A 13739-nucleotide genomic window follows, 5' to 3' on the forward strand; every position below is an offset into this window, starting at 1 on the left:
TGTCCTGGAGAGAGAATACCTGCAAACAGCACGTCAGCGTTTGCTTTCTGAGGTGCCCAAGAGCGCTGCCAGTGGCTGAGACTCCCTTCTCCGTGCGAGCCGGGAGCATTCGGTGTGCCCGGGGTGGGCGCGTGTGCCAGACTACGGCTGCCCTCCTGAGCTCGCTGCTGCTGGCGGACCTGGGGGCTCCGGCCGGGTCGGGGGCTGGGCTCGGTCTCATTTGGGTAGAGCAGGATGCCAGCAGCGGGTGGGCGGAGGGCAGCCGCCGCCGGTCTCTCGGCCGCCCTGGCTCGCCCAGCCCGAGGCGCGGGCTGCGGAGGGCGCGGCCGGCGGGCGCACACAATGGCCGTGCCGGGAGCCGCACGCAGAGCCGCGCTGGGCGGGTCCCGCCGCCGCGGGCTCGCCGTGCCGTGCCGTGCCGTGCCGTGCCGTGCCGGGCCGGGCCGTGCCGTGCCGTGCCGTGCCGAGCGGGCACACCTGGCCGAAGCGAGCGGAGGCGGCGGCGGGGCAGGGCCGGGAGGCCGCGGCGAGGGGCGGAGGGCGGGCGGGCCGCTCCCCATTGGCCGCGCGGCCGCACCGCCAGTGCTGCGCGCCGGCGGGAGCGCCGCGGCACCGGCGCCGTGCCCGGGGCGGCGGGAGGGCGAGCGGGTAAGCGGGAGGCGCCGCGGACGGGACAGCGCTGCCGCTAGCCCGGGTCCGGCGCCGCGGAGGGCATCCCCCGCCTCGCTCGGGGTCAGGTTGCGAAGATGTCCGGGAGGGGGGGTGGGTCCTGCCGCAGGCCCGGCGGCACGTCCCGGTTGACAGGGCAACGGAGCCACTGAGGAATGCGGCGGTCGTGCGGCTGGGCTCCGGTGGCCGGGCTCCGGTGGCCGCCGCGGCAGCTGGGCGGCTGCCGGGGAAGGGGCGGGGACGCGGGCGCCGCTTTCTTCTCGCTGCGCTCGGGCAGGGACAGGGGCGGCGCTCTTCGGCCCGCGGCTGCCGCTTCCCCGGCGGGCGAGAGGACGGGGAGCGCCCCCGGCGCCGGGAGGGACCGCGGGCAGGGGCGTTCACCTCCGCGCTCCTCCGCAGGGCGCGCAGCCGAGCGCGGGCGGCTCCGGGGCGCTGGTGATGAGGGCGCCGAGCAGGGGCTGAAGCCGGCGGCGGGCGGCGACCATGACGGTGTTCCGGCAGGAGAACCTGGAGGAGCACTACGAGACGGGCGAGGACCTTGGCAGGTGGGTGCGGGCGGATGGAGCCGTGGCCTCTGAGCGCGGCGGGGCAAGGGGCGAGGGCAGGCTCATACCCGCCTTGCCTTTCCACCATGTCTGAGGTGCCCGAAGAGAGAAAAGGGATTTGATTTGAAGTTACCGCGTCTTTGCCTTTTTAACACGGGTCTGATGAGACTTTTGGACCGTGGTTTTTTTCCTAAGTGGTACCGGCTCAGCTCGACGCCCTCCCGGGTGCTGCGCGGCTCGTAGGGGCGAACCGAACCTGCTGTGGCGGCGCAGCTGTGGCTGTGCGAGGTTCGCTGCTGTTCGCCGGGCGGGGAGCTGGGAACGGGCTGGGCTTGAAAGGAGGGAAGTTTGCATTGTTCATAGTGTGAAGGAGGACCACGTTTGTATTGCGTGTTGGATTTTTCTTTGACAACGTTGTTAAAGAAGTGAGAGAACCTCTGTATTCCATCTATATCTGTGATGTAGATGACTGACTGGGCATCGCTGCTGGAGCTGGAAGTCAGATTAAGGGATGTGAGCAGAGCGCTGCAGATGCCGAGCTGCCTATTTGAACCTTGATTCTTGAATGCTGTGTAGTCGTGAGCTCCTCCGAGCTCACGGTATTTGTCATGCCTTGTTTTTTCAGTGCTTTCCATGTTTTAAGACAGTTAAAGCACTGAATTGTATTACATGAGCGTCCTCTTCATGTTCCTTCCCTCTTCTTTAAGGAGGAATCCAATGGCATTCTAGCAAGCCAGTATGGCAGAATTCTTCTCTAGTACTCATCCTGGTGATTTCAAAGCATAGGGTCAGTGTTCAGTTAGCACAGGGCATTCAGTATGTGTAGAGCAGATGCCCCCATATCTGCCTCTGCGTACCTTTCCAGTGAAGGGTCCAATCATAGCAAATGTGAACAAGTTACTTGAATAGACAGGAACTTAGATATATTTCATGAATTCTTAAAAATAAATAAAAATAAGAATAAACTAAAACAAAAAACCCGAACAACAACAAAAAACCAACCAAACAAAAAAATCCCAAAACCCCACCCAAACAGCAACTAACCAACCAAGAAACCCCCCACATTATAAGATAATTAATTGCACTATTTCTAGTAAACTTCATCCATCCCATTTATATAGAAGTTTGTTGATATGACTTTGACAACAAATATGTCCTTTTATTTCCTCATAGCATTCTGGGTTGACATTTTCATACATCTAGACCAACATTCTAAGACTGTGTTAGACTGTGAAGTAGTATATTAACTTGCTGGATAACTTGATAGGAAGACCCATTATCATGCTAAAGCATAAGTTTGGATTTTGAAAATTGCTCTATTCGATTTCTAGTTTTTTTGACAAGGATACACAGTGTTCCTAAAATTAAGGTTTGGGTTTCTGGGATCGTAAAAATAAAACCATTGTTTCCCTTACAGATACTGAATACTTATTGACTTCATGGAACACAATAAAAACACGCATATATTGTGGAGTTTTTAAGATTCTTCAGGGAGATGACAAGGTCAATATTCAAATTTAGAATGTGTTAAGGTTTATGTAATTTCTCCTGTATTTTTTTTAAAGAGGAAGTATCAGTGCAGTGTTTATTCCCTAATACATATTTATGAAATAGAACAATTGTCTTTAGGCCAAGTACATAAGTGTTTAAATACATCCATAAATACATTTCAAATAAATGTTCTTTGGGAGTCACAAGTCACAAGCTCCAGAACACAGCAGTGGAGAGCAGGCATTTCATTTTTACAGTATGGGAAGTGCAAGCACTGAAAACATTAGGTAGTAATATAACCGAAAAAAAACAAACAAACAAACCAAAAACAAAAACCAGAACAAATGGAGGGTTTTAAACTGGCAGTGTATTCGGTAATGGCATTCAGTTTAAAAATGGTATATTCATTTTGATCATTTACCAACATGGTGTTATGACACTGGAGGTTTTATCCATTCTAATGCTATGGAAGCTTGGCATGCATTCTAAACCTAGAATATTTTATGAATTTTAAAGAATGTTAAATCCTACTCTAGTTTTCACTTGAAAAAGGGTAAATAAATTTCAATTTTATCTATATATGTGAAAAAATACCAGTGGGTGGTAAAACATTGTGAAATGTTTGTCAGGGCTTTCCTTTGAAAATAGAATATAGTTATTGAAAAGGGCCAAAGCTTTCACTTCAGTATCAGTTTAGGGAACCAGGATTATTCCAGTGTGAAATATTGTCATAAAACCATGAGGCTAAACAAACCTCAGCATAATTGTTGTATGGTTTATTTCAGTGTCAAAACAGTTTTTTCAGTGTTTTTAACTTCTTTTTGAACTTAAATTTCTAGGGTTGCACAAAATACTTTTTTGTAAATCTGTCACTTCCCATTCCTCATTTACCCTTAGCACGTTTCTGACTGTTAGGTTTGCATATAAACATAGTTACCCTGAGGTTGAAAACTGAAAAAGCAGTGAATATTAAAAACATTTCTTACTTCAAAGTTTCTTGTATTCATTTGGGAACCCAAATTGTGAATTAATACTTCAACTAAGCAGTGATGAAAGGTTCCATTTTGCAAAATCAACCGATTTTCCCCCTTCTCTTGGAAGAATGCTTTTATTTCCTCTTGCTTAGCTGCAGGCATGAAGCAAAGAAGGCAAATAAATTATCAGGTGAGTTTTTATTGACAGACTTTTGTTTCATTGAAAAGATCCCTAAGTTTATAGGCCAGCCTGCCTTTTGAGAGAGCTCAGTGAATTTTAATTTTAATAATCTACAGTTTTCCCTTGTAAATTATTTAAGTCTTTGTTACATTATAATACTTCTGACAGTAACTAGAATTAAAAAATCATTTAAATAAGAAAGGTGTTTTGAAGAAAGCAAATGGGTTGTGTGAATTGAATTTTTGACAGAAAGTAATAAAGGAGGTTTAAGTATCACTTAGCATAAAATCTGGCATTGTTGGAAATAAGAAGAAGGGATGATGTTGTGCCTGGCCCAAACAAAATTGTGTTCTCTAGTTTTCTGGTATTTTACCATGTTTTTGCAGAAAAAAACATTAAACAATCATAGTCCTGTTACCAAAAAGTCTGAGTTTTCTTCTAGTCTTTAGTTTGTTTTCACTTATGCCTGGGGAGAATAAGAAAAAAGAAATTTGAAAGTGTGAATACTGGTAGAATCAGCCTTATTTGTTTTTCTTGCCCATACATGATTTCTCCTGACAAGTTCATGGCTGTTAGGGTTGGTTTATCTTAAGCTTTTGTACCAATGCAGTCTTGGTAGACTTATGAATCTAATGCTGCCTTTGGAACATATAAGAAGATTGCTCTTGATTAATTGTATGGTGTGTCGCATACACTTTTTTTTGTCTTCCGTCTTGCATACAAATATGAAATGACACGTGCTACCTGTTCACATGCAGGCTACCTACAGACATGTGAAGTAATCATCTAACCATGAAGTTTCAAGAGGTGGTAAACATTATCATGGAAAAGCAACAAATTTGCTGAAAGCAATTTTGTCATTTTAATTCTGCCTGCAGTTGCAGGTGGTGTGACTGTGCATTTTAAATACCCTGCTGCAGTGCTTTTATTTCAGTCTTCCCAAAAGTCAGGAATTCAAGTTAAGCAGTATTAAAAACCTCACTATGGTGAGCAAGCAAGTAAAGACCTTCAAAGTACACTGAACCTTTTAAGGTATGTTTGTTACCTCCCATAACTGGCCTTTCTTGGGAATTCATACAGTATTGTAAGAAATGTGGTGTTGTTTAAATAATTTTAGGGAGAGCTATCCAAAGCTGTGTTATAAATACATACTGTGTTTGTCTGTGTGAGTTCCTGATCATACAGACAGCTCCTTCTTCCTTCACTCCCAACACCCACATTTGGTATTTTTGGTTGTTTTATTTTCCTTCAAGCTTTCATGTGCTTTCTAAAAGAGATGCAGGGTGTTAAGGTAAAGTTTTGGAATTGAAGAATGGTATTTGCATCACACTGTGGTTCGCAATTTTTAGATTCTTGTTGATTCAGAAAGTAGGAAGAGGTATCTAACTGTTTTAAATGTCAGGCTTGTTTGGACCTGTTGGACTCACTAGGGAAACACTTGTAACTTGTCAAAGGAAGGCTACACTGAATCTTGCCAGTTTTGTTCTGACTCTGCTTGGTAGCTCACTGGGCAGAGATACTAAGAGTAGAAAGTAGCAACCTAACCTAATGTACCTAAAGGCTTTATCAGTTGTGAGAAAAAAATGCCTAGGATAACATGCTGAAGATGTTGATAAGAGAGAGCAGAGAGCTGTGCAAATATGTATTTACATTCTGTTAGATGTTCCTCTGCCTTTCAGAGTTGAGTGAAAAAAGGATTATTTTTTTATTTTTCCCTGGAAAGTGATTTCCATTGTAAACAGGGAGTATGTAGGCTGAATGTACAAATATATATATATATATATATATATATAGGCAGGCATGAATGCATGTGGTTTTGACTATTCAGATACTGAGATTTGGTTGCACTGCTTTTTACAACTGCAGAGGCTGCCTGTCATCTATCCAAACACTGTAACTACACTGCACTTCTGTACTGGGAGGAAAGTAAAAGCACTGAAAAAAACCCCAAACAAACGAACCTGAATGGCAGCCAGATTTTGACCTTCATGGCACTTTTCAGGTTTGAAAATCTAAGTTAATCTTGCTAACTATCCTATGTATTAAAATTCCATCAGTATTTTCAGGCTCTGTTGTGAGATTTACAGGATGTGAAACACATTGTGAATATCACAAAGATGATAGTTCCTTTCAAAACTGTCACATTTAAAACCCATGACAGCCATCTTTTAAAAGCTTATAGTGTAACATTTTTTCCTGTGTATCAGAAAGTCATATAGGGGAGGGAAGGAGAAATATGAAAGATGGTTTCATAAGGCTAAAACTGTTGCACATGAACTACAAACTTCTTAACTGTGGTACATTGAAATTTCCAGTTTCTGTTTCTTTGTGTTTTCTTGTTATAAGAGAGAAAGTAACATTGCCCCATTGTAAGGCATGTGTTAACCTTCCCTCTCCTGCAGCAGTAAAATGGTTAAGCTGAAGAAGCAGAAGGTGCAGACCTCTGCGGTTCCATTTCCTGTGTTTTTCTTACAGGCGTAGTGATAAAAACTGCAAGTGTGTAATTCACTGGTTTTATAACTACTTTATTCACATTTTAGTAGTACATGATAATTAATTAAATTGAGTGGACTATATGAGTTTTTCAGGGAAAAGAACCTTAGAAGGAGCTCAAAATATTGACGAAAAGTCTCTGTTTGAGCAGGAAACTTGGTTGTTTGGTGTCTTTGTGTACTCTTATTTTTTGTTTGAAGAATTGAATGTTGTGTAATTCCAATTACATCAAATAACCCTTTTTGCGCTGTTTGTGAGCCATGTACATGTTTTATCAGTCTTATCAACCCTTGGAGGAGAAGTTGGTTGTTCCATGCTTTTCTGTAAGTCCTGGTGGTTGCATGGATACTGAAAAGGAAGGTTTCTTAACTGGAAAGCATGGTTGCAAAAATTATGCATCTTAAGTCACTTTGCCTCCCAGACATGCCGCAAAATGTTTCCTTTTCACAAATGCACAATAACCTGCAAGCTGCTGATTGCGCAGGCTGCGAGAGCTGTCACCATACAATGCCACTGGTGACAATTGCTGCCGTATAAAATGTGCTGAGAGGTTTGCTTCATGAAAAATACAAGAAGTACTGATGCTTGGTCCTGCTTACTTTATTCCTTTCTCCGTGGAAGAATAATGTCTGCTTTGTATGTCCTTTAAAATACAGTGTAATAGAAGCTAGAGCTTGCTGATTATTCTGTGCTTTCAGTTTAAATGCACAAATCTTTGTAAATCTAAACTCATCAGGAAGATAAAAATGCTTGTCTGATTTTTCTTCTAGCCAAGCTCAGTGAGGCATGACTAGTACCAGAGCAGGCGTGTTAGGGGTGTGCTGAAACTTCAATCAGTCCTTCTAGCTTTCCAGATTAATCCTTCTGTGTTCGTGGGGGAATTTTTAGATGTTTGGTTTTTTTCCTCCCCATTTTCTCTCTTTACAGATGTTGAATATGTCATTTTCTCTGCTGGAATTATGTGTACTGAACAGAAGTTGGCCCCTTTAGCCTAGAAAAGGGAGGCTGACACTGCTTTTCATGAGAGCTTTGTTCAAAGCTCAGGCTACAGTGTTGGTGGTTGAAAGGATCAGTATCTCTTTCCTCTGCTGTGTTTCTCTGTATCTCTGTAGATTGTTTTGTTTCAGGGTTGGTTTGGGGTGGTTTTTTTTTGTTTTTGTTTTTGTTTTGGTTTTTTTGTGGGTTTTTTTTTTTGTTTTTGGGTTTGTTTTTTGTTTGTTTGGTTTTTTTTGGTTTTTTTTTGTTTTGTTTTTTTTAATGTAGTGCTGCATTCAAAGGGGAAAAAAGCCCTACCTTATATGTAATTTGTGGCAGGTGTACACTCTCAGATCAGCTGAAAGCACTGTGAAATCTCAGCCTGCATGGAGTTGTGATTACCCCCATAAATCTACTTGGAGTTAAATATGCAGGAGGGACAGAGATAAAGAGTTACTTTACCACAAAGACAGAAGTGCATAAACTGACAACGAGGAAGTATAAGCTGGAAATTAGGAGAACTATGGGAGGTGCAAGAGTAATTGAAGTAATCTTCACAAAGTGTTGTTGCAGTTAGTCAGATGTATTTCAAAACTGTATCAGTTTTTGGAGGAGATTGTGTGTTTCTTGTGAGGCCCTGGCTTAATGTCCAGTTGTCTTTCTGTTTTTAACTGGCTTGGTTAGAAAACCTGTGCAACTTGTTGATACGATTTTATATTCTGAAGAAATGGTGCCAGTTAAAGCACTGGCTCAGCAGCTTGTTTCCTGGATGGTAGTGACTTTGCAGGAGCTTTGTCTCAAATAAAACTGTTTCTCAAACTGTGTTTTGTCTGCCCTGCATGAAGATAGGTGGCACAAAGTAGGATTATCCACTAAACCTGAACAGCATTCATTGACTTGCCATGCAGTATAATAGGTCATACTTAACTATGCTGAGTTAGTGGCTGAGATGAGTTGAAGCTCAGAAAAGTGTAGACAAAGCCTAAAGCTCCTAAAGCCTTTACTATTTTGTTGCTTGTTTATCTTATGCAGTGAATTTTGGCATAATGTGAAATTTTGCAGAATTGGGTACAAAGGCCAGTGCAAGGAGTCTAATAGAGGTGATGTTGCTAAACTCTTGTCTAGGAGGTGATACAGGAAGAGTGGAGCCTGCACATTTTGGTCAATTGTTGGGTGACATTTCTGCTGGTTTTGGTACAGTTATGGTACAGACTAATGACAGAGATGGGGCGGGAATCTCTCCATATCCTTGCAAACCTTGGTATGTCCTCCTTTACATGTTACTTGCAGGTCTTGTCCCTCCATTTCAAAGAAATTACTGCTGTACTCTTCTAAAGTGAGTAAGAGATGCTAAGCGAAGGTGGTGAAGCTGTGAGATGAAGCTTCTTGAGAAAGAATATTTTAGACCTCAGTGCATTTAGACTTATACCACTATTCTTGGAGTGGTATGATATTAATATGCTGGAAAAATTGAAATGGTTGGTGAAACAAACTTTATAAACTATATTTACATTTGCAATTTTCACAGATGGTTCTGCAGACTGGAATTGAAAGGCTTCCTACCTCAAGGAAAATGACCTTATGGGACCTGTTGAAATGAGACCAGTATGAACAGGGAATCTAAATTGTATTAAGATTGAGCTTGTAAAATTAAAAGAAAGAATTGCAAGATTCTTTTCTGGAAAAGGAGAAGGCTAATAAGGCTACAGTCATTGTTGATATTTTGGATCAGTTTAAACACTGTCTTTCAAAGTTTCCAGGCATATTGTAGTCCTTGAGGACGTTGTCCTGTTGTATTAGAAGTTGGTGTTATTGGCATGTTGGGGTTCTGTGGGCTTTTTTTGGTTGCGGCACACATTGATGTTGGAGGGAATATCTTGTAACAGGTACTTTTCACCCAGTTCCAGACTAACTCACGTGGTGTACAGCAGTGCTGTAAGACACTACAGTGAGTAATACGCGCAGTGGCCTGCAGCCTTATTCTCTTGGTTTGAGAAGTTTCATTTCCTTCCCCTTATTCCTTCCTGTTTGTGCAAGCTGATGTGCCAAACCATTTCTGCTTCCAGAGGAGTGTGCTGAGGAGGAAGCATTGCTGTGTGGCTCTCCAGACCACACGGGTGCCTTGACCACTGGCAGCAGGGACCCTGTGGACCCTCTTCTAGAGCAAGCCTTCCCCCAGTGCCAACTGCTTGCTCGTGCTAATCTCTGTTTGTTACGATGCTCAGATGGTCTTGCATGTATTTAACAGAAAGAAAAATACATTACTGGGTGGTCATGAACTTATGGGGATCTGTATGCTTTATCCAAACCTGGAGACTTCATAGCGTAAATTATAACAGTTTTTACATACTGATTGAAATTACAGTTTGAGATTTTTTTTTTTCCTGAATTATGCAGAGGATTGAGGTTTTGGAAAGGATAAAAATTACTTGGGACAATAGCATTTGTCTGTGCACTTGTTGCTCAAAAAGGAGGCTAAGAGCCTGTAACTGAACCAATGTACTAGAAATATTTTATTTCCACTATGTCTTTATTTGTGAGCTATTAATGGTATGCTTCTAAGTTTTCATGAGTTGCTTGGAGTCCTGCTTTCTGCCTGGTATGTAAATTGGCTTCTGGACTCTTGTACATTTCCTGTTTTCTCTCAAGTGTCAGTGGTTGTTCTAGCTTTCAGATACTGGCTAGGTGTGCCTGTAGAAGTATGCACTTAGGGTACCTGCTTTCATGCCACAGGAACTGATAGCAGAGGGACATTTTCCCCAGATCACAGTCTGTTGGACTAGTGCTCTGAAGTTGTTAATGCTTACAGGACAGAGAAAGGCTGCTCATTGTTTGGAAACTGGTGACTTTTAACTGTCTTGTGCTTATAGAGAAGTGGTGTGGAGACTCTCATCTCTCCTACTCTTTCTGTTTGCTGAAGTTTTTAGAGAAGAGAACTTCACTGCTGATATGGTATTTTGTAATTATGTATTTCTAAAGGAGACTAAGAAAGTCAATGCATAAACTTTCAAATCGTGTATCCTTTGTGGTGTTTGTCATTTGGCACTGTGCTTACTTTGCCTAGCTATGTAGGTATAACTGAGTACAGCTAAATTCTGTGCTAAGTGATAATGTTTTATTCTGACATAGTTTACAATTAAGTTATTCTGCTATGTTAAATCATTGTGGCAGGTTTAGTGGGTCACAAGGTGTGGAGTTTTCCCCCTTGTGTTGGTTTTGCTCAGCCTAATTTTTGGTAGCAGAAGGGCCACAGAGGTGCCTTCTGTGAGAAGCTGCTAGATGTTTCCCACCACATCCAGCAGAGCTAATCCCTGATGGCTCTGAAGATGGACATGCTGTGGCCAAAACCGGGCCAATTAGAGATGGTGGTAATGCCTCTGTGATGACATATTTAAGAAGAAAATCCAACAAAAGTGGGGCACTGGTTTTTTGGGTTTTTTTTCCTCTAGCCAGAGGAGGAGGTGAGAACATGTGAGGGAAACACATGGGGGCACCAACCAGTGGAGAAGGAGGGGAGGAGGTGCTCCAGGCACCGGAGCCGAGATAACTCTGCAGGCCCTGGTGAGACCATGGTGAAGCACCGTGCCCTGCAGCCCCTGGGGATCCATGGGGGATGCAGGGATCCACCCACAGCCCATGGGGGAGGTGCCCATGCTGGAGCGGGTGGATGCCTGGAGGAGGCTGTGGTCCGTGGGAGGCTGTGGAGAGAGGGGGCCCTGCTTCCAGGCTGGAGCAGCCTGTCCTTGGAGGACTGCACCCCATGGAAGAGTGACCAACCACAGCAGTTTTGGGAGGACTGTCTGCCCATGGGAGGGACCCAGTTTGCAGCAGTTTTGGGAGGACTGCTGCTCATGAGAGTGGACCCATGCTGGAGTAGTTTATGGAGAACTGTCTCCTGTGGGAGGAAGCCCATGGTCTCACAGGAGACCCAGAGCAATGGAAGAAAATCTTGGGTGATGAATTGACCAAATCCCCACGCCCTGTCTCCTTATGCTGTTGGTGGGAAGGAGGGAGGGGTTGGGGGAAGAAAAAGTGTTTTAAGGTCTTATTTTCCTTCTCGTTATCTTCCTCTGATTTTGTTAGTAATAAATTCACTTTGTACCTCTAAGTTTTCCCTCTGAGTGTTTTCTCATGGTTCTTATGTTAACTCATGAACCCTTTGTTAATTTTTCTCTCTCCTCTTCCCAGCTGTGGCAGGGGAGGTGACCAAGTGACTTTTGTGGTGCCTGGTGTTTAGCCAGTGTCAAATCATGACACCCCTTTGTCCACAGGGGAAAATAATACTAATGTGGGTCTTACTTGGGTCCTACAGCTTTGAGGCCAAGAACTCAACAATGAATAACTCCACCAACAAGGCTGGGAGTTCATTATTGTATAAGGAAAAAATGAAGTCTTAAATGGTAAGAAATTTTATCTTTCAGTACTTCTCTTCTTGCTGACTTGGACTCCTTTGTTGGAGCACTTGGCTCCTGTTGTGGCACACAACAGGAGCCAAGTGATATCTGCATCACCTTACCTTTAAGTAAGGTGATGCAGATGTAATCCTAGAGATAGATACTTCAACTTTTCTCCTTCAGCTTTCTCTTTCTTTTAGGGATTTAGTTTTGTTTGCTTTGGGTTGGTGTGTATGTGTTTTTGTTTTGTTGTGGTTTTTGTTTCTTGCAAACACAGACTTTAAACAATTTGGTATAGGAGTGTTGACTTTGTTGGTGTATTATCTGTCTGACAATATTTTCTTATCTCCATGAGCTGGGCCATCTGTGTAGAATTGCCATTGATTCCTGGTAAAGGAAAGCACATCAGGGAATGGCTCAGTTCCTTATGTCTCATCTTTTCTCATGGCTTTTTATTTGAAAGGGCTTTCTGATACTATTTACTTCGCATTCTTGCCTGAAAGGAGGATATCTCTTTTCCTGGCTTTGCTGCCAGTACTAACATTAGCTGAAGAACAAACCAGTCCAGATTCTATCTTGCAAAGCTGGTCTACTTCTTCTGCCTTTTTTGTTCCTCTAGAAAGAAACCTTTACATTACTGTTCCTCCCAAGGGTGTGTTAGTTCCTGGCCAGTGCTGCTCTGCCTGCCTGCGGGGTGGATAAGCCAGCCTAGCTGAAGGGTCAGAGGATGGGATGGTCCTGTTCCTCACCCACTGAGCAGTATTCTCCTGTGCTAGCACTGGCACCATCGTGAGCACAGCCTGGAAGCAGGAGGGGATTACAGACTGAGCTCCCTGAACTGGGTCAGCACGGGCATGTCAGACAAGGATCAGTGCCAGCCGCCCGCACAGCATGGGAATGCAGGGCCCGTGGGATGGGGAAGCCTCTGTTTGTGACAGGTTCTGTCTCAGCCTACTAAAGCACGCTGGAAACCCTGCACAGAGTGTGCTGTGCACCAGTGCTGTGCAGGTCTGGCAGCTAGGACCGCATGGAAGATCTGCTCTGAACTGGGAAGCAAAACCTGACTGTGATTAACCCTGGACAATGAGACTGGTGACAGCACAGTCTGAGTATGTTTTCCTGTGGCAGCAGCCATAGGGTAGCCAGACAAGCCCTCCTTTGAATAGGGGTTAGAGAGGACAACTTGGCATTTTTTAAATTTTTTGTTGTTTTTTTTTTGGTGGTTTTTTTCTGTTTTATGTTCTAAATTCTGAAGTGCCCAAGCTTGAGTGAATGTGAATAGCTGTGAATCTTTGAATAAAAGGTGAAGATCTGGAGAAGCAGACAGTTACTTGGTTTTAAATAGTGGCTTATAAAACCATAATGTATATGGAAGCTATTAAGGCATTTTACATGAGAGCATTGTGTTTGTGACACAAACTGCTTTGTTTGTAATGCCATATCATCTTAAAAAGTTGCCTTTAAGTCACAGAAAAGCAGTATTTTTATCACTGGGTTAAGTGATGTTTTTATAGCTCAGTGAGCTTCTTACATATTTAGTTGAAATCAAGTTAATAACTGGAGGAGAAAAATCCAGAATTTTTCCACACAAAAAATTACTCCACCATCTTCTGAGGAACATACGGAGGTTATTTCTCCTTATGCTCTAACACTAAAAGGTTAGTAATACACCTGTGTATTTTAGTGATTCTTCATTCCTGGTAGAAGTAGAAAGTAACCAAACTTTAAATCCTTTCCACACTCAGTTTGTATAATTTCTAGAGAAAGCTGAGTCATAACCTCCTTGGGGCTTTGCAGTCCATCCTCACTTCTGCTTTTAGTGATTAGATTTCATCATTTTTCTAGCAAGTGTTTAAATGATTCATACTCTATGACCGTATTTTTCAAGTATTCTTGAAGAAAAATATACAGTAAGAAGATATATTTCTTATTTTACTTACTGGATAAGTAAGGAAAAAAAAACATTTCCTTGCATTAACATTGTTTAATGTATTTAACAGATTCAGCTGTGCTGTAA

General features: G+C 43.2%; 1 protein-coding gene across 2 annotated transcripts in view; it reads left to right on the top strand.

Moving 5' to 3' along the window:
• Positions 1 to 505: 505 nt before the first annotated feature.
• DAPK1 (death associated protein kinase 1) overlaps positions 506 to 13739 on the top strand; it is an 85804-nt gene continuing 72570 nt past the window's right edge. The window contains exons 1-2 of one of the 2 annotated variants that reach the window (XM_085566627.1): positions 506 to 648; positions 1069 to 1214. In XM_085566627.1, coding sequence (XP_085422753.1) covers positions 1153 to 1214 — 62 coding nt within the window. In that variant the 5' untranslated portion in view covers positions 506 to 648; positions 1069 to 1152. Of the gene's footprint in view, positions 649 to 986; positions 1215 to 13739 lie in introns of those variants that run through there. The other variant, XM_021531138.4, reaches the window with a different exon arrangement.

This window comes from Lonchura striata, chromosome Z (assembly GCF_050655825.1).
Source record: "Lonchura striata isolate lonStrDom1 chromosome Z, ASM5065582v1, whole genome shotgun sequence".
In the NCBI taxonomy this organism is placed as follows: Eukaryota; Metazoa; Chordata; class Aves; order Passeriformes; family Estrildidae; genus Lonchura; species Lonchura striata.